This window comes from Chrysoperla carnea, chromosome 4 (genome assembly GCF_905475395.1).
Source record: "Chrysoperla carnea chromosome 4, inChrCarn1.1, whole genome shotgun sequence".
Lineage (NCBI taxonomy): Eukaryota > Metazoa > Arthropoda > Insecta > Neuroptera > Chrysopidae > Chrysoperla > Chrysoperla carnea.
Window position 1 is genome coordinate 44,945,799 of NC_058340.1, and position 22,466 is coordinate 44,968,264.

A 22,466-nucleotide genomic window follows, 5' to 3' on the forward strand; every position below is an offset into this window, starting at 1 on the left:
GTAGAAGTAGCCACTCTGCCTCTCTCTCCCAAAAATATGTACACATTTGTACGCAATTTATCAATTTTGAATTAGTTTTTCAAATTTCCGAATAAAAAAATGAAAGTAGACGTAAAAAAATATAGGCTGGAATTGTTGTTTGAGGGAATCCCAAAGATTGATATGCGTCCAGATATTAGTGATTATATGGGTATCGGTCTATCATTTGATCTGTTATTTTTTTCCGAAAATTATCAATAAAAAGTGAAGGATCTTATTTTTAAATGATAAAACCACTTGTAAATAATTATTTGAATTTTTGGAACGTAGTTCCCTATCGCATATATTGTGGGTGGCGAGAGCTAGGCCGAAAAATTAATAATACGAATCATTCATTTAATATTTCGTATTTTTTTTTCATTTAATTAATCTCATTGTGCCTGTTATTTAATACATAATTACAGCGAAAGGAACTTCGTTCTAACCGGGTGTCCCAACACCCTATGTATTTTTCTTAACAAAGTTTCTTAACATTGATAATTCTTTTTTTTTTAATATATTCCGTTTTCTTTTAATTTTTAATCATTCATTTTTAGTACCTGATTTCAATTTTGATAAAATTGTAACCATTTTGTAATATGTAAAAATTATCCACAATATATATGTTTGTAAAAAAAAATTAAGAAAACCATTTATCTTTTAATATTATTACAATATTCTGTTGAATCGTTTTTTTGTAAATTTTTATGTTATTAATTGTATTATTTTGATAATAATTGATTTAAAAGCATTTTATTGAAATTAAGAATTTAAATTGCTATAAAGAAACGCAACCCTCCTATTCTTCTTATATTACATTTAAAATATCAAATTTGGTTTAATGTGTATTAATGCAATTAATGCCATTCAATTATTTTTTAAATTATTTTAAAAAAATTTACATAATAAAGAATTCGATTAAATATGCTTGTTTTATTTATTTTGCTTTTTAACATTTCCAATTTTCCAACATATTTATTTAAATTTTATTCATAGGAAATAAGTAAAAATTCATCAAGAATAAATACGGTAAGAAATAAGTAATTTTTAAAATACCGCTCTCTTCTGAATGCAAAAGCTAATATCTAACGATAGGATAAAACTGTAAAATTATGATCGAGATTTAAGTGTTGATGTCTGCTGCCTACGCACTTTCCGGAATTTATTTTGTATAAATCGAACAATCGGAAGTGTAAAAGGCAAAGGCTAAATAGAGGAGATTGGCGCACGGCAAAACTTATCATGAGTATTGCGAACTAATCAGGCCGCGACATGAGGCAGGATTCAAACTTTAACCTGATTCCTTACAAATTTGCTGGTAATGAGACTCTTGGAATGTATCTTTACACGAATGAATAAAGAGCCAGAGATCTGTCAGGAGTCTGCAAGAGATTATTTTATTTATCCATTTGTCAGTACGTATATGTACTGATTTTTGGACCTTTGTACTGATTTACTGATTTTTCATAAAATGTACTGATTTTCATCAGAAACGCCGGTTTTTTTTTTTTTAATTTTTTGGACACAGGCGAATGTCCTCTATTGCTCTTGACAAATTTTGGCTAAAGCATTTTCCCGTTTCGTATGTTTTCTTTCGATTAAAAGCAATAATGACATATTTTTAAGTTGCATTTCTTCCGAACGCTGACGATTTTCGAAAAAATGGTTTGCATGAAAAATGTTACTTTTATGATTATCAACTTTCTAGATTAAAGTGTTATTCTATCTCTTACCGTTTAGGATCTAAATTGGCTATTAAAAAAGTCGAAGAACTAGGTCAAATTTAATATCAGAACATGAGAAATATTTCTGGTGAGATATTTAGATGCAGTTTAAAATTGCACACCCTGTGTATTATAAAATCATTCTCAATTACAGGAAATTTAAATTTAATTTTTTAATAAAGGAGTTTAAATACAGAGTGTTAATATAAATGCCAAAATGAATTATTAATAAATAGCGAAAACTTTTAACATAGAATTTAATATTCCAAAGTCAGTAAATTAGAGTAACTGCACACAAACCACTATTAATAGTAAAATGTTATTGGCCTATTTATTTTTCTAATTTTAACGCTACCAAACTCGTCTTTCTTAATTTTGAAACTACATGTCTGAATATTTAAGTATATATAGGCATACCTGGGTATACCTATACTACACTTTAAAATTGTACGTGGCAATTTTTTATTCAAATATGCTATGCTATTCTCTTCATTAATTTATGAAATAAAATATGAGATCATTTCCAAAATGTGAGACATATCATAACTGGAATAGACGAAGCCTTTGTTAAATAAATACGAGGCAAATGATGAGAATCCAGCATAAATTAAAGATTTATTTACATATAGTAGGTAAAATCTGGGACGAATGATTGGTTAGCTTATGTTTTGTTAAGTACCAAATTTCCAATGCGAATTTGAATAAAAACAATAACAATACGCTCCTGCGCATCTAGATGAAGTGTAAGGTTGTCGACCGAATACAGAACATAAGAATTTGTCTATATGGCATAAGTGCATAAAATGTAAAATTTCCACCATTTATCGAAAATTCTAGATAATTGTTACATTTGTATAAAAATTAAATTATATGTTGATATGATTTACAGGAATAAAAATGTATAGATATTTTTGATTATTCATTAAATGCAAAATTTGATCATCTATATTAATTTTGCATAGATATTAGATATACAAAAGTGAATGGTCGTCAACTTAAGTTGACACGTTTGCAATAAATAGTTACAATTTCTACGATCTTTAACAGTTGACATTTTATGCAAAAACTTTTATATTTTGTAAAAGTAAATCAAAATTTTATCAAAATGAATTATAACGAAAGCTGTGGATTTTCTGAGTTAAATAAAAATCCATAAATCGCGGTAATTTATTATAGTAATATTTTGAGAAAATCAAATGTTACTAAAACAAATCTTGTATGTATGTGTCTGTCACTGTCAAATTCAAACTCAACTGATAATACATAACAGATAACATGTTTAGAACTTGTGTAAAATGTATTATAGACTGCCGTCGGACACAAGAAATTTATTATTTAAAAATGAATACTCATATTAAAATACAAATAACAAAAATTATAATTAATCCTACAAAAAATATGCTAAAATAATGTGTGTAAATAATAATTACATTAAATATTAAAAAATAAACAAAATATCCAAGAAATAAAAAAATGTGTTACGATGGCCATTACTACTATCAAGTTTTTAACAAATTTTAAAGATGATTTTTTATAATTATATGAACATAAGAAATATAATATTAATGAAATTATTTATTTATAATGTTTAATAAATAGGTTTAAGTGATTTTAATTCAAATTAAAATAATTAAATGTTAAAGACGCTAAAATTCTAGTGCCTCAATTTACACTGAGGTTGGTAAATACAGTTTTTTGTGAATCGAAAAATGTAACATTTTAATAAGCGAACTAATTAATAATAATAAATCAAAATTGTGTTTTGTTATTATTTTTAATGTGATATTCATTTGTTTTTCTTAACAAATTATTAGGTAACGTATAATATTTATTTGTTTATAAACAAATTAAAATTAGAGAAATGTTTTATAGTAAAGCTTTCTTATGTCATTCATTTCTTTCGCCTATTGATCCAAAGTTTTCTACTTATTTTTGGGGATATATTTTGAAAATTCTTATTTAAATGAAATATATCTTAATTTTAAAATATGTTCTTAATAATTTTAATTTGAATTTGTCGAAATAAAGCAAATTATTTTTTTGAGTTCAATTCAAAATGGTTCGTCAAATTATTCCGATGAATTATTCATAATAAATTTATTTTTGATATTGTAAATTTTATTTTTGGTCTCTGCAAATTCATTAATGTATGTAAATTAGGATTTTAAAGGAAATTTTCTCTGAGAAAATCAACTTATTCTTGATTGTCTTCAAAATTTGAACAATATCATAATATTTCAGCTACATAAAACTGTACATTCAATATTTTTATTAAAAAATTATTTTCAAATGTTTTTGTAATAATTGGAATATTAGATCATTTGAGTTTTCCCATGTAAATAATACGTTATTCTGGAGTTGTTACAGGTTGCTAATAAATTTTTTGCAAGTGCTTTATTATGAAATGTAGATATTGTAACATTGATTTAAACATTAAAATTTTTAATTGAATTTTTATATATGAAATTGGTTCAAAATAAGTATTATTGTATTTTCCGAATTTCAAAGTGATCGATTTATTTAATAATCAATGTTGGAATAGATTTTAAAAATTGTCAGTATTTTATCGGATCACACATTACTTCTAATTAAGAAATCCGATTCATTTTAAGAAGACCGAACCAGAAATTTCGGATCTTGTTGAAATGAAATTTTTTATTGAAACTCCTTTTATTCCAAATGGAAGTTTTTGATCGGTTTCAATGATAATAAATTTCAATTTTATTTTAATTTTGGCACTATTCTCTGATTGGGAAAAAGGAAATTTTATTCTCGTATTATTTTGTGTATGAATATTCTTATTCATTCCGCTTGAAGTTCTTAATACTATTTTGGTAGGAAAATTTTATTATTTAATTCTAAGTATATTGAAACTCTTCCGTATTGAAAGTTTAATGGACTTTAGGAAAAAATAAAGGTATATTTTTCGTATTATTTAACCGATTGAAAGGAAAAATTTTTTTAAATTTTCAAATTCATTTTTTTAAATATATCCCTTGAGAACTTATTTATTGTGAAACACTAACTATGAGGTTATGCCATCGAGCCATTGTTCCATAATTATTCTGAGTAAATGCAGGATTAAATGGCACTATTTCCTTGAAATATTGAAATAAAATTTTTTTTTTGTTATTTCGAATGAATTTAATGAAGTTCAAAAATTTAAACGATCTTATATATACAACAAGCTTATACAAGCTTGTTCACGCTATACGACACGGAAAATTATGGCTACAAGACTTGATTTTACGAAATTTTCGTTCATGAATATGGAGTGTTATTGGCTGCTATTTTTAAATTATTTTCGTAATATACAGAGTGCCGGAAACGCGGAATGTATCGAAATTGTATTTTGTTAAATGGAACACCCTATTTATTTCATTTTCAGGCTTTAGGATCAAAATAAAGGTGTTTTTTTTTAAGGTTTGTTTGCCTCAATTTATCTTCACTGTTTTCGAAATATTCGAAATAAAGCTTATATCAGTTGTTCAAACCAAATTAAACTCGGAGCCTACTAATCGATTGAGCTTCTTCCCGGAACTGTGAATAATTTAATTAAGTATACAGGTTGTTCCAAAATTATGACTAAAGAATTACAAGTTTTAAACGATAATAACTTGTTTAACTTAAATTCAACACAGGGTTTCTGTCAAAACCAAATGTAAATTGCAATTGTTAACTATCAATTATTACCATAAACTTTCCTATAGCTAACTGAACGTTTTCATGAAAAGCGCACATTTTCAAAATCGAATTGATTTTAAGAGATTTAATATCAGAAAATACCGAATATTTCGAAAACAGTGAAGTTAAAAATGTACAACCAATAATCCTCCATCTATTCATGAAAGAAAATTTTGTTAAAATCAAGCTGTTTAGCCACAGTCTTCCCTGCCGTATAGCGTGAACAACCCTGTATTTATGTATATAAATGTTAATTAAGTTGGTTTGTGTACATTTCAAAAACTCAAATTTTGATACAATATACAACCCAAAGAATAGTTTTATTTTTAACCACCGGCGCAAGGAGATATGAGGAGTGTTGTAAGTGGGGATGAACAATCGAATATTTTCAAATATACCCTTGTGGGATATCAAATAAAAGGGCATGACTTATACATAACAAAAATGTAACATGCATGAAAATTAGTTAATTCGTTTAAAAATTGTGCACTCTTGTATCGGAGATTTGTTTAATTTATATGTGTTATGTTTATTCGCACCAGTTACATACTTGAGACTGCTTTTTTAACGTTCAACTGTATACCACTGCGAAGTGTAGCAGAGTACAGCTTATTTAAGAATTCGAATTTTGATATTATAGATATATAAGTAATCTATATTTCAAAAAGCATTCTATTCAATAATTTTGAGCTATTTTCGAGTCGTACAATTGTACTTTACAATATTTTCTACGAACAGCTATTTCTCAGAAAATTAAGAAAATTTATTGCTCGTGCCAAGATTATACTCGACTCTTCAAAATTCTTCAATTTCGATATTTTAAATTAGCTCATCTCTGGTTTGTGGTTTATTTGAATACACTAGACTTTTCATATGATTTGCCCAATGATAATAGTTTATTAAGAGAAGTTAGGTCTGATGTCCTCGGAGGCCAGCGGTTGAATTTTTATACCATGTATATATGAAATATGTCATGTTATATTAAGTTTAGTCCCAAATTTGTAACGCTTAAAAATATTGATGCTACGAAAAAAATTTTGGTATAGGTGTTCATAAAATGACCTAATTAGTCCATTTTCGGTTGCCTGTCCGTCTTTCTGTCCGCCCGCCTGTCTGTCTGTCAACACGATAACTGAAAAACGAAAAATGATATATCAATCTGACATTTTTTCAGCGTGCTTATGACATAAAAAGTGAGGTCGAGTTCGTAAATGAGCAACATAGGTCAAATGGGTCTAGGGTCCGTTGGACCCATTTTGTAAACTGTTAGAGATAAAACAAAAGTTTAAATGTAAAAAATGTTCCTTATAAAATAACAAACAACTTTTGTTTGAAACATTTTTTCGTAAACATCAGTGTTTACCCGTGAGAGCGCCAATTAGGCGCAACTTATATAGTATGTATTATATGGGAATATCAGTTATGTATGTGTGACATGTATGCATGTGTAATGTGACAGTGTAATCAACACAGTCTTTACATGGTATTTTAACAATTAACTGTTTCAATTGCTTGTTTTCACTTGTTTAAACAAAATTTTAATTACATTTGTGTTAGCAATAATAAGGATCTACGAATATCAAGGCAATTTTAAATAAAAAGCTTGTTTTTTTTTTATATGAAGTTGGACTAAGTCTGAATCAATTATGAAAACTTTAGCGGGGGTTGCCCGATTATTTAAATAACTAAATGATTTCAAAAGTAGGCATATTTATGGTAAAACGGTAGATGGATGATATGTTTTCATAGATTTCTCCAAAACTCGGTGGAAATTTAAAAATTAATAAATTATTATTAAAGTATAATTAAAGTTAAAACTTTAATATATTATTGAAAACAAACAAAACCCGTAGTGCCCGATTAATTAAGGATGTACGGTAGTGGGATCACAAATTTTAAAATTATGTATATTTTCAGTTTTGATGATGAATTTTATAATAACTTGACAATACGTAAGACAAAGAGTAAGAATAAAATTTTTCGATATGGGAATGGTTTTCTCGGGAATGAAGGACACAAATAAGTGTATTTTACTTTAAATTTTTTATTTGCCGACGTTTCGACTTTTCAAGGACAGAGATTACGTTGTTCATTTTTCGATATTTGGAGTAATTTTCAAAATATCGAAAATTGATAATTTTGTTTAATTATCTAGCTTTCAATATTTATAATTACAATTGTATTCTTATTTTTCGTCTATATTCATGAAGTTATAACAAAATTCATCATCAAAGTTGAAAATAAGGTACATATAATATCAACTCTAAATCTAAAATTGTCTTGGTGCTCGTATTACCTTAACTATTGGGCTATGAACAAAAGTATATAAAGCACTTTGGAGCTAAAATTGTCAAAAGAAAACGTTCTTACTCTGTATAACTAGTTGCAAAATGAACGTGTTTTTTGTACTAGTTTTGCATCGTGTTTGTATACAAGATTTTTTGTAATTCAGTTGACGAAATGTCATAATTAAATTACAAAAAGTATATTTTGGCTCAGTATTTGTTTATCATTATTAATCGATTTTGACACCTCGATCGTCCAAAGGAACGACAAAATGCGAGAGATTTTTGCTCCTTAAATTACCCGATTTAATCAATTGAGATACAACTTTCATCAAAACAATTTTTATTTTAATTAAAAGCTAGTAAAGATATTTCAGCTCGATATTCATATCCGAATTATTTTTAATTAATTGAGACTTTTTTTTTTTGACAGCAATAATTTTTTCAAAGATTGATTGTTGTATATGAAATATATCAGAGTATATTAAGTTTAGTCCTAAGTTTGTAACGCTTAGAAATATTGATGCTACAAACCAAATTTTTGGTATAGGTGTCCATAAAATCACCTAAATAGTCCGTATAACGATAACTCTAAAACGAAAAGAGATTTCGAGATGAAATTTTTATACCGTGCTCAGGAAGTGTGAAGTAAATTTAAATTCGTAAATTAGCAACATAGGTCTCTTGTATAAGTTTGAAAAGTTTTTACGTTTTTGCATTGCAATTGAGTGCCAAAATGTTTTATTTTTTCGAAAAAATTTTTTCTGTATGTGAAATTATCAAAGTATATTTTATTGTATATTTTATGAAAGGCTGTTAGTTGAAGTTTATGCCTAAAAACTTTCACAACCTTTAGGATATGCCTTAAAACTTTCACAACCTTGTATAATTTGACTGAGAAAAATGAATTTAAAGTGGAACTCTGTCAAAAACTTCTTAAACTTACCCTTTTTCACCCTACTTAGAAAGTGCGATTTTCAAAATTCACAGTGGAAAATTTAATATGACAGGCTATTAAAAGAAAACAACGAAAATAAACTAAAATTTCTTCACATTCGCTAATTATTCCCCTTAAAAATATCAATTCTCCTCATTATCTAATGATAGCGATGAGATATTAGTCCATTTTAGTTACTTATTTTCATTGGCAAAAGATATTAGCCCATTTTAGTTGCTTATTTTCAAAATAGCAAATGTTACTTATTTTCGTTCAATATAAAAAATGTTACTTTCGTTTAAATAACAAATTTCCTTCAACAGTTTTCCATACTGTATGCGCGATTTTGAATTTTTAGAATGAGACTTTCTAAAGATGTAAAATTTTCAATGAAACATACATACATGTTATTTACACCTGCAGAAACCTGCACAGTGTTAGGTTCGGAATGTTTGAGTCTGAAACCTTGGATCCATCAATCCTGGGAGAAATTCCAGCGGAGAATAGGTGGGATTTTCTGGCCTCGGCCGAATTCTATAGCTTCATCTGCTTAAAATAGTATCTCTTATCCAGAGACCTTCGGGTAAAAGGTTGTTTTCAAGGAGGGCACAGAAGACCCATTTGCGGTACCCGTTATATGTTTTATTATTATAAGGATGTAGAATTTGATCTACACATATTCATAAGTATTTTACTAAAAAATTAATTCGATTTGTCACAAAATCGCCATATTTGAATTATTTCCATTCATTTTGATACGACTAGTAATTTTAGTTTTTACAATCGCCGATATGACGGAAAATAAAAGTTAATTTGGATTTTTTGTATAGAATGGAAACGTCTAATACAGCAGTAACAAATGAAATTACGAAAGAGCAAAGTCTACGAGCTTTAGCATTATCTTTACCCATTGAAGAAATGTTAGGGTCTGTAACAACGTACAATATCGATGGGTATGATCAATCGTCAGGAAAAGGACATCAACAATTAAGAACAAGTGCTCGTGTTATCAAAAAGTTAAAATTGGATTCAACGCCAACTAGTGAGAAAGATAAAAAATTCAAATTGGATTCAGGATATTCTTGTGATAAAGGTAATGGTTTTTTTTAATATTTACCACCACCATTGCTTGCCGATTCTGGAAATAAACAAAAAGGGTTGTTTAAATTTACGTATCGCATTAGATTATACAAACTCAGGGACTCAAAATATGTTACAGTGTGATACGAAGTGAAAATTCTCTAAACTTAAATCCTTTACCCTCTTTGTTAACATTAAAAGATAAATATATTTAAATAAAAACCTGTAGCCAATGCTACGTCCTAATCTTACGAACTCCTCCCTTCTCTCGCTCTTTCTTCAAAGCACAAAGCGCTCCTTCATCCTACTTTAGGCCTCTTAAAATTCGAAGTTAGTTAATTATTTTAGACCTGGTAATTTGAATTTTTGTATTTTCATTTATTGATTAGATTCAAACTATTGAGAAAAGCCTCTGACAATAAAATTTGATATTATTTCAGATGGACACTCAAGCAAAGAAGACGATAGAACATCAGAAGTGAAACAAAAAATAATTCGACCGAAAGTTGTTTGGTCACCGGAGGATAAATCACATTTTTTTGAAGCAATTAAAGAATATGGAAAAGATTTTGCGGGTATCCATGATTATATTCTTGCCAAATACAAGAAATTGGGTGTAGGTGAAAGTCAAATAAAAACTAAGGATCAAATTCGTCATTTTTATTATCGTACCTGGCACAAAATTTCAAAATACTTAAAATTTTCAGATGGTTAGCATTGACTCACTTTCTTTAGAAAGTTCCTTTTTGTTTTTTTCTTTTTTAATTAGAAAAATATATATTTCAGAGGTGAAAAAGGTCGTACAAGAATATTATGCATTGATAAATTACGGAGAATTAAGGCGAAAAATCGGGATATCCAGTGAGAAGACATGTGTGAAATTAAATGAGTTGATTTACAGAGGGTCCACGCAAATACGCATCAAGGGCAAAACTATTCGAATTAAAACACCCATGTGTCGAGCATTACGAAGGATCAACCAAATTGATGGTATTTATTTTATTTTTTGAGCAAAATTATGATTTTTGGAGCGAAAAATATAAGATTAGAATGTTATTTCAACTTTAATCTTTTAAACACAAATGAAAGAGTATAATTGATCATTCTAGTACTGTTTTTTTATTATCAAAATTGGATATTATAGGCACTAGCGTGAAAAATTCCGGAAACAGTCAGTAATAGCTCTTCTTTTTGTGGCTTGAGTACAAACGAGCGATTTCAAATACTAAAAAATCTTTTTTAAACTAGGATATAGAAATTTCCAATGATCTGTATGAAATTTTATCGCTTTGGAAATCGAAAGACCCCATTTAACTTTATGCTTATTTTGAAAACATTTAGAGGGTTTAATTTTTGCTTCATTTGCAGATGGAGCTGGAGAATTTAAATTGCCAGCACAAGTGGTTGTCGAATTAAAGCCACGTGATATGGAATCATGGATGTATGTACAATCAATGAGTCAAAATCCACGGGTTCATTGTACAATTCCGTTACAAAAACGTTTAAATGCTTTATTGTCATGTTTAGATTCAAGATGGCGGACGCATGAACAAATTAATGTATCCTTTGTTATTTTCAACTTATGTACTTGACCTGATAAGCTTAAAACGAATTTTATGATAAGTCTGGGAACAAAATCTTCATTGAAATTTATTTATCTGATAAATTTAATATAAAACGAATTGTGTTTCGATTAAGGGATTAGAATTTTTAATCTACCCCCCCCCCCCCCCCCAAGTTAAGGATATATTAAGCATTTAACTTAAAAAAACCTATAGCTTCTTTTTTAACAGTTTAATTTGTAGTATTTTCGGTTTCAAATACAGCGCTTCCGGTTTCTATTTTTTTGTGCAACCCTTACCGATTCATTTAACTTGTTAGAAATCTGTTATCTTTATTTTTATTTCCCAATGTTGCGCTTGTTTATAGTTTTTTATTTCTAGAGGTTCACTCCTACACAATTTCCTGATATTATTTTGGTATTATGCATAAGGGATCTTTCTTCATGTTTTACAGTTCCTTTATGTTGGGTCAGTGCTCAGAGTAAGCGACATCGTAATTATTTCATCTTTAATTTCGGTCCTTGCCCACTAGTATCTTTGCCAGTCCCTTAACCTTAATGCTCTCATTAGCGATGTTGCGTTTAGGCATCCAAAAGGTATAGGCGCCTTATCAACTTATCACTTATTATGACTTTAAGAATTATCTGCTATTTGGTTGTCAACATTTCGGACTATGGGGCTTTGCAATCTATCTTAAATAGATCTTTTGCCGTAATGTTACCCTAGCTAAGATATAGTCGTTTTCGATATTATGGCCTTGAGTTTTGCCTTATCATTCATGTATACTTTCTTTTTTATTGTCAAGATTTAACCCGAAAGGAAAAACCTTTTTCTAATATTATAGATAAATAAGTATTCACTTTTTTTTCTTTTTAAAATTAAAATTTATTTTAATTTGTACCTTAACTGAAAATATTTAGTTGGAGAAAACTATAAATGGACAACAAACAACGAGCCCAGATGGCGTAGCAACAAATGGAGATGATAAAAAATTTTTATTGGATCCAATATTAAGAGTAGCTCCAAAACTAGGTGCATCTATACAAATCCCCACTGTAAATTATTCCGAACTAATAAATACTCATCAAGTGTCGTTAAATGCATACGAGGAACGTATGGGTATAAAAAATCGTGGTGAACCAATTTGGCTCGCGTCTATAAACAGTTTAAAAGCAATGGAAAGATCATTACCACTAAAAAAAGGTACAAAACGTGCGCGAAACGATAGTGTTGGTGATAAAACGACAGAAAAACCACCGATAAAAAAAGAAAATATTGAAGAACTTAGTGGTAAAACTAAAATTGTTGATTCCGATGTAAATACGATATTAGCTTTAAGTCATGGTAACGTTGATGAGAAAAAAGAAGTGGAAACAGCAACAACATGTTCAAATGAGAATCAGAAACAACAAGTTCCAAATAATGTGAAAATTGAAGTGGAAGAATCTGTGACGAAAATTGAACATTTAAAAACAATTGAAAATGTACGGAATGGTTGGACAGTTAACGATACAGATTCAATTACAATTGGAGAATTGTATTTAATGATGGGGAACAATTCGAAAATTGAATTAGAATATTGGTGGGAAATACCACAAATTAAACAAGAAAATGGAGAAGTTGTTGATACAAAGTGTACGCAACTGACAACTGCGTTACAAAAATTATTATCGTTAGCTAAATTATATTATCGTAAGGAAAAAATTGAGTGTCCGTGTGGCCATGTATGCGGTGCAACGAATAATAATCGATCGATGAATGTATCTAGAAATAAAACTGTACCTGCTTATAATAAAAATATGCATAAAATTGAAACGGTTTGTAATTATATTTTATCATTAATTATTCTTGTCTCATGCACCCAGAATTATTTTTTAGTCAGCTCGCTAGTGGAGAATTCGAAAACTTCCCAAATAATTCCGTGTGCATGAAGGGTTTACTAAAATACGTACATTCGTTTTTGAGCCTAATACAAAGTTTCCAAAATAAAACTCATAATTTATATTTACACACCCGTTTATGAAAGATTGGCATCGCGTCTTGGAGTTTTTTTTTCTGATAGAAATTGCGGTCTCTGTCTGCTCTGTACTAGGTGCATTTATTTTTTAGTATAAGCTCACAATAGCGTAGATTCACTAGTTTACATGGCATTTGCCCTTTAAATGAAAAGTGTTTTCTCTTAACAATTGCATTTCCGTTTCCCGATCGTCTGTCTTAGAGAAATTTTAACTGTCCAATTCAATTTTGTTTGTATTTTTCAACAGAGACCAAATTTACCGGAAACAACGACTATGGAAGAAATTTCACTCACAAGTAAAAATACAGTCAGTCAAGGAGAAGATGGCATATTTAGATTACCTGTACCATTTAATGCAGCAGCTCGTCAAAATAGTGCCTTAGAAGCATTCAAAGCGAAATTAGATGTAAGTTCTATTTTATTTATATAAACAAGTTATATATTTATCTGCCAGGACTATTGTCTGATCATTTTATTATTTTTCGATTGTTTTAAGGTATTTTAGGTAGGTACTCTATTAACGTTATTTTTAGATGTAATGAACAACTAAAACAATTGAACGTAATTTTTCATAATTCAATTTTCTTGTTGAAACTGATTCCAATTATTAAAATTTCTAATTTCAAGAAAACATAATAAGGACAAACGATTCTTACTAAGAAGACTTCTTTTTGTAGTACACAATTCCCTGAATCTAATTCCATCACTTAGGTTAGGTTAGAGTGAATGTCCTGATGTGGTGTGACACATTTAGACCTTAGTGTCTAAGTCAAGGATCCAACACTTACAATCCTTTACCTCCATGAACGTTGAAATACGGAGGTTTAAACTCTAAAAACACTACAATTTATGCCAATAGATTGATGATAAACTTAATTTTGATCTAGACTTTTTTGTTCTATAAAACAAAATCAATTTACCCAAAAATCATTTCGTGTTTGGGGCAAATTTAGCTAAATTAATTTATTTTAAGCTGTTTAATATCTAATAGTGCGTTGAACAGACTTAAGGACACCTTGTATAATATATAATCAAATTCAACATCATTTTTTTTATTTTTCAGTCGTTGAAACCAAAGTTTTGCTATAGGCGAGGTCGTACATTTCGTAATAAACAAGTGGTCGTTCAGCGTACACTTCCATTACTACCAAAATCCGGTGCAAACGATACATCAATTTTACAAATGAAAGTTATACCAAAATTCCAATCGATGCATCAAAAAATTGAACCGACATATGTTCAATCAAAACCAACACAACATTCAATTGCATTGAGTCCCATACGAATTGAATCTGTTGATGATGGATCTATACCAGATGAAGGATGCAGTTCAACGGAGTCAACTGATGATAATGTTAAGGATGGAATGGTCTCAGATAATAATTCATCACAAAATATTACAGATGGTAGTACTGTTGAATTATCAATGCCTCCACCTTCACCAACGCCCTCAACAATAAGCACTTTGTTAGATTTAGCAATCTCAGACTCAGATAAATCTGAGGAACCTTGCTCAATTAGTAATAATGTATTATTAGAGAATCCAAATTCTTCCAATTTTAGTGGTAAGTAATGAGTGTTTTTTGTAAGTTATAATTTTTAAAATCGAATTAAACACTTAAAAATGTTAAAATAATATTAACCGCCATGATATTGGCTTTATTGAAAAGCTAATTTTATACCATTTGAATTTAATTGTAATTTTGGGTCTAAAGACACTGTGGTTGGTTCGAACGAAGCGTCATTTAGAAGTTGAATTTTAAACCTTTTATCAACCATCTAGGATCGTTTACCGACAATATCTTGGCAAATGTTGGAATCTGTTATGCCTGTGGCTTATTGGCGTAATATAGCGACTTCACATATCCAAATCTCCCCACAGAAAATAATTTATTGATGTGAGATCACACAAATGGTGCAAATTTGTACATTTCGAAAGCGTTATTATGACGTAGGTATTATTTACAGTAAAATAGCAAAAAATACTTAGCATAAATAATTTGTAAGCTTTCAAATTGACTCCCACTAGAAACAGTGTATTGTTTTCGCTTTACGCTTTAATCGAGTCAGCTATAGTTGCTTGAGGTCCAAAATCATACTTAAACAAACGATATAAAATTAGCTTTCCAATAAAGCTGATATCATAGCGATTAATATTATTTTTGTATGTTTAATTTCGTTTTAAAAATTAAAAATTTAAAAAAGCACCCTTTATTTGTTTTTAATTCATTGAAATAAGATGAAAAAGGTTTTTAGATCAAACTTATATGAGATATATAGCCTAATTAATACGCTGGAAATGATTTTAATTCTTTCATTTGCATGTAAGAAGAATTTACTAAAGTTGGCACCTATTTTGTGTTTGTGTTTATGAAATATGGTGGGTGTCCTAAAAAATCAGTTGATAGTAAGTTTAAAATAAGGTTACAATATCTTTTTAATTGACCCCTTAAGGATGTACGAACACCAAGGCAATTTTAAATAAAAATCTTTTTTTTTTATATGAAGTTGGACTAAGTCTAAATCAATGCTGAAATTTTAGGGGGGTTGCCCGATTATTTAAATAAATAAATACTTCTAAAGTAGGCATATTTAATATTGGTTTTATGGTAAAACGGTAGATGAATGATATGTTTTCATAGATTTTTCCAAAACTAATCTGTGTAAATTAAAAAAAAAAAAAAAAACTATTTAAATTAATGTTGAAACCTTTAAATTATTGAAAACAAAAAAACCCGTTGTTTCCGATTAATTAAGGATGTATGAGCGCGGTAGTGAGGACACAAATTTCAAAGAATATATATTTTCAATTTTGGCGGTGAATTATCTTATAACTTGACAATCGAAAAATTTAAAAAAATTACAAATAATTTCAACCCTAAATCTAAAATTAAGAAAATAAAGTTGTTTTTTTCGAAAAAGGGGAAAATTGATTGTTTTTAAACTCACTTGTCTTCTTAAATACTTCAATAATTCAAATGTATGGTGTCAACTGTTTTTATATACAAAAGTAAAGATTTAAATCGTTTCCATATTTCCGAAAATTAATAAGGCTTCAGCCCTCTTATTGATATTTACTGTTTTATTTGAAAAAGTAACAAAATTTTTTAAAATGGCAATTCGACATAGGAAAGCCATGGACTTCAATATTACAACCCACTCTCCTAGTTTAAGATTTATACTTCTGACAGCTACAAACCAAACGTCTTCATCTACGTATATTTCATTAATCATTTCATAGTAAAACGGTTAAGATTTCGCAACTTCTAGCTCATAAACAGAAATAATCCTAATAAAATTATGTACATAAAATATGTGTACCACTTTTTTCATGTCCGTTTGGTCGATTTTGATGAAAACGATATCATAGGACTGGTTTTTAGAAATAAAATAAAAGCTGTCAAGCAACTCTTCAGGCAGATATTACAAGAAATTTAAGCCTTCAAACTGTGAAATTATATGTCTCTTTTGCAGAGTTTTATGAGGATTATTTTTATGCAAGCTTAAGTTGTGAAATCTTGACTAAGGATATCTCGTTAAGAGTGTCTAAGCGTATAATATGTGTCTCATTTTAAATCATCTAGTTGAATATTTTCTTCAATGAAGTGCTTTTGGAAATTTTACTTCTTCTTCAGCGTCATACATAATGATTGAATTTTTTTCGTAGGTTTTTTATCGGAAAATGTTAGAGGTATAGAGACACCACTATCTGCAAGTCCGTCACGATTACTTAAAGAAGATGATGCCCATTGGTTAAATTCAGAAGTTGCTGATTTTTCCTTATCTAGTTTTTTGGGTCATTTAGAATCTCCTATTAAAACCACAGTCCCAAACAATGATGATAGTCGAATGTCTCAGGATGTAAGTACATTTTTGTTTATTAATATTTTTTTAAATAATTTAAGTAGTAATCTAAGACCTCTGGCTAAAAGGTTGCAAAATTTGTCCAACCCACAAATTTCCTAAAATAATAATTTTTTTTTTTTTTTTAAAAGAAAGTTTTTTGAAGCGTTTTGAATTTTCATATCCTTAGATTTAATATTTGAGAAGTTGAAAAGTCAAAAAGCCAGATTATTTTATGGGTTTTAAAACCCAGCCGGGTAAAAATTCAAAAAATATATTTGAGGCATTTTGAAATTTTAACACAGCAATTTTTGTCAAAAATATTAATATTTTCAAAAATCCAGATCATTTTGGTGGAATTTTCTACCTGCCAGGTGATCGAGAATGTATTCATGAGTACGAGTGAACAGCACTATATAGAAAGAAGAAGTGCGAGAGACAACAAACAAAGTTTTGTGCTAGAAAATATGTATATAAAATAGTGCCATTCAATTCTGACATATCCATAACTTTCTCATCAAAGATAAATTGCTGCCAGTTAATTCTTTGAAAATTGATAAAATAATTTTATTGCTTACAGATGGAAGTACAATTACAATCATTAATGAATGAAAACAGTATTGATTATATGGCAAAATTTGCGGATCTTGCTGCTCAAATGGCATCAGATAATCAAAAAAAGTAATAATTAGCGCTAAGTACAATAAATAATAAATTATTAAATGTGTATAAAGTTCGTTTTTATATAGATATTTTATCTACCAAACATCGAACATTATGTTGTTCAATTATATTTGTTTGTACAATCTAAATTAATAATTTTAAAGAGAAATTGAACAAGAAAATTATTATTCTGTGATAAAATGGTTAAACTGAGAATCTTACTTGCTATTATACTGTGATCTATATAATGCAAATGCTTGCGTTGTACATCTCTACAAAATGAAAAATCAAACTGAGAGTAGAGTAAATTCATCTATTTTTTCCATTCAATTGCTCTTTAAATTATCCAATTAGATTGTTTAAAAAAATTGAATAATATTCTGTTCAATTAGTGTACATTATCAGAGTTTTTAAGGGGTCTCTTTCCAATTGAGTTTGAGTTTTGTATATAAAATCTTCTTTTTTGTCTTTGACCTGAAACAATTTTTGATACAATTTCTACGGTTTTTGAGATATTTTATTTTAAATTTATATAGCAATTTAATCCCCCAATACCCACTCAAGAACTACATATCCGTTTTTAACTATAAGTTTTTTATAAATGAATTCTCTGGCGAAGTTTTCTTATGCAATTCATTTGATAAATCATTTCGCATGCTACATTCATGAGTATGAGACACTACATATACATTAAGCAATGTGTATAAGGGGGATACTATTATATGTTTGCTTTTATGTGAACTTATATGTATGTAAAAGCATACTGAATTACTGTTCAGAGACCACATGCATTGGTTAGTCATACAAGTGCCACTGAGCAAAGCTACAACACATACAAGCAAACATATAATAAGTATCTTTCTTATAAACATTGCTTAATGTACGTACACTCTCTCATGTTTATGAATATAGCATGCGAAATGATTAATCAAACGTATAGGATGTCCCTGAATAGTGTGGACACGTCCTATCAATCACGTGTAGTACACTTCAAAATAAGTCAATTTAGCTAAACTTACTTTACAAAGTTGTCTTGTTTGGGAGCAAGGCGGTTGTAAATTAAAATTTTTGCTAAAGTTTGACATGGAGGTAATGTTTTACCAGAAACACAAAACCCATATAACAATCAACCTTAATATCAATTCATTGGCGTAGAATGTGAGGGATTTTCAATCATTTTTGAGGTTATATACTTATCTAATGAACTTCGTATTATTTACTTAACATAAAGGCATACCATACACGATTAGTGGTGAACGTACGAGTAGTACGATACTGATTCAATTAGTTTACAATCAGTTTGAAATCGCCTGCAAGCGATTCTCGGTTATAATTATATCTGTTATTCTGGTTGCAATCTGGTTCATAAACTTAATCCTAAATAGTCCTAAAATTTGTGCGCTTGGGCTTACTCCCTAAAATTCAATAAACTACGATAAAAATTACACTTTGACCTTTCATATAACATGTTTTGAAGTTGTATTGAATTTTTTTGTAAACTTATTATTGTCAATTTACGCTGTTTTTTCCAAATTTTTTTGAATAAAAATAATTGAGACATGGATGTCTTAACTCTAAATATAGTAAAATTTTGGGGTTTATCTAAATAGTAATAATATAATAAGTTAACAAAAAGTAAATACAGCTAGTATTATTATAGGTATCGCAATAACATCTAGATTATAATAATTCAAAATTCCAAGTCTTCCAAATCTATGAAAATCATAACTATTTTACTGATAAAAATGGAGTGTTCTCGAAACAACTTCATTTCGAATGATTTCTAAATTGAAAATGCGTATTAAACATAAAAATCATGTTTGTGTGCTCGGCGTTAAAAATTGTACAATTTGGGATCTTATCGTAAAGATAATTAACTGCCGTATTCATTTTTATTACAATCGGAGTCTATAAAAGACGGCATAGAATTATGATGAAAAATTTTTTAAAATAAATTTCAAAGTAAATATCTCCAAAACTGCTCAAATATGACAAAAATTGCTTTAATCCAATATCAAATGTATACTTTTGCAAAAATTGAATCAGATCGAATAGAAGAAGGGGGGGGGGGAGTGTATTTATTTTTAGAATTATAGCTCACCTGTTATTTAAATATGATGGCATTTTGTTTTTGTATATAATGTAAATATTTCATTAATTATTTTATTGTCAACATATTATAAAACTTATATAAATTGGTGATCATTGTAAATCACTTTTCTGAAGGGCAATGTTTTGTAATTTTTAAACAATAAAAATTACTACGATCAAAATTTTTTAATATTTCAATTTAATATTTATAAATTGATTGCATAATTGAATTAATTAATGTTAAAAGCGAATATGTATTTATGGAGTTTATTTTTTTGCGATCTGACTTTAAAATTTAATAATTGATCAAGTAAACTGTTGAAGTGTCCCAATTTAAAATCGAAATTTAAAAAAACGGATAATTTTTAGTAAAGATTATTTAATATTTTAATAAACAGTGTTGAAGTGAATAATATACGAAACCGTTTGGAGCACTGCAAATCATAAAGAATAGAGTGCGTTTGATTTCAGTATTCAAGAGTTAATAACTATATCATGTTTAAAAAAAATGAAACTAGTTCAAATGATTTTATTTTTAATAAAAACGATCACAACGGACTATTTAAATGTTAAGAAAACAAGTGCAATTTACATAATTTAAAAAAAAACCCGACAAATGCGGTTTTTTTCTTGTAGCTTTCTCCAAACTGAACCTATTTTCTTGAAACGTAGCTAAGAACATTCTTCATTAAATTACCTTTAAAAAAAATAAAATATAATCGATCCTTCTGTTTAGGAGCTACTTTGCCATGGACCAGTGGTAAATTTTATAAAATTTCTCTTTTTGGATGAGGGGTTAAAAAGAAAGAAGTTTTGTTTTATTTAAATAACCTATCGTAGTCTTTTTTTTGTTGAAAATGAAATCATTTGACACAGATTCTTTCATATTGTTTAAAATAATATGGAAGTGAATACGGGTGTTTTAAAAAAAATGACAAATCACTCAATCCTGTGGTCTCCAAAATAGGAGACAGACACCAGAAGTTTGATTACCTACATACCGCAATTAAAATATTAAATATGTTTAAATAAAAACTACAGTTCTTTTCTTTATTAAAATATTAGTTCTTATTAAGACACATATAAAAAGGAAAATTTTGTAGAAAAATTCATAAATACTGTAATTACATCACTCAGAAATACTCATTATGTTTTCAATTGAAGTGCTAGAAGAATTTCTAGTTTATCACCATTAACAAATCGCATTTTTATAAATAAAGTAAGATGTCTATACGATCGTAGAAATATACAGGATCGTCCAATTCATTCTGAAAGTTTATAGAAACTGTCAAATTTACTTTTCACTATAGGACATTTAAAATGCACAATTTTTTTGAAAAGACAATTTTAGCTACAGAGACTGTTTATCTGTATGTTCAATAAAATTAATTGTTGTATTAAGATTTCTTATAAGACAGAAATATAAGCGCAAATCTCAGAAATAATTTGTTTCCAACTACGTTGGCGATTAAAAAATATGTGTCAATCTATAGATAACAATCGAAGGAATTAAAAATGAAAATAGTTTACGCACCACTGATGCTAGAGCTATTGATGCTATTAGCAAGCATTGTAATTTTTTGTGCCGCTGTTTGTTGTATGTAGTTCTATGTATGTACACATATACATGAGATTTTCATTTCACTGTGAGATTAAAATCGCATTGGTTAAAACATTCTAAGTGTACTCATCACATGTAATGAATTAAAGTGTACACTCAAGCCCTCACTCATATAAAATACACAAAAATTTGGAACAAATGTAAAAATTTAGTTTAATAATAAAAATATGTATTTTGTATCACTTTTATCACTTATATAGCAGTGTTAAGCGTTTGTGAAGTCTGTATACACAATTAAGTAAATAGAATAAAGACACGAAAAGGCTACATATAATTTGAGGTACTCACGTAGAACAGGAGTGATAGAGTTGGTTACCTCCTAGATTTAATATCTAGAGGATCCGGATTGAAGTCCCGGCTTCTGTGTAATTTTTTGGTTTCTTTCTATTTGCTCAAATGAAAATACGTAATATGCGCTAATCCATTGAAGTATACAGTCTCACTCTCATTTATTAGGTGGTATAATGTGTTCATATAGAAAAAGCTATTCCAAGTATCGTGTATGAGAGATTTTAACTTATATAAAGTACACGAAAATAAATGTAAAAATTTAGTTTCATAATGAAAATATGTTTTAGTAATAAGTAATAACACTTAGAATGTTTTAACTGGTTATTGCAATTTTAATGGCATAGAGATACCTTGTACTGCTTATGTTGACTAATCGGCTACTAAGTGATATCGTATATGAAGAGTCCAGGGTAAAAACCACAGTGGTCAAATTAGTTTCATTTGAGAATAATGACTTTTAAAATTATATTACCGTGGAGTATTTCCGGTACATATTTTTATATTTGGATATAAAACTTCAATCCTTATCTAAAAGAATGGTGGCACTAGTTTAAAATCGAATAAATTGACTTTCGTGGTTTATCATCTGGTCACTTCATATTATTCTTAATTACCAAATATTTAGCCTTATAACACTATTGTGGAGAAAC

At 28.5% G+C, this 22,466-nt stretch overlaps 1 protein-coding gene across 2 annotated transcripts; it reads left to right on the forward strand.

The window, feature by feature from the left end:
• Nucleotides 1-3,495: 3,495 nt before the first annotated feature.
• Nucleotides 3,496-17,846, forward strand: LOC123297600 (protein cramped-like). 2 transcript variants are annotated; one of them, XM_044879338.1, is made up of 10 exons: nt 3,496-3,556; nt 9,479-9,741; nt 10,169-10,438; nt 10,515-10,718; nt 11,097-11,287; nt 12,211-13,107; nt 13,555-13,713; nt 14,371-14,872; nt 16,975-17,168; nt 17,731-17,846. In XM_044879338.1, exons 2-10 carry the CDS (start codon nt 9,480-9,482, stop codon nt 17,833-17,835), a joined length of 2,784 nt encoding a protein of 927 aa, XP_044735273.1. In that variant the 5' UTR covers nt 3,496-3,556; nt 9,479; the 3' UTR covers nt 17,836-17,846. The 2 variants fall into 2 exon arrangements, with proteins under 2 accessions (XP_044735273.1, XP_044735274.1); XM_044879339.1 differs by having other exon boundaries at nt 14,371-14,713.
• The last annotated feature ends 4,620 nt before the right edge of the window (nt 17,847-22,466 follow it).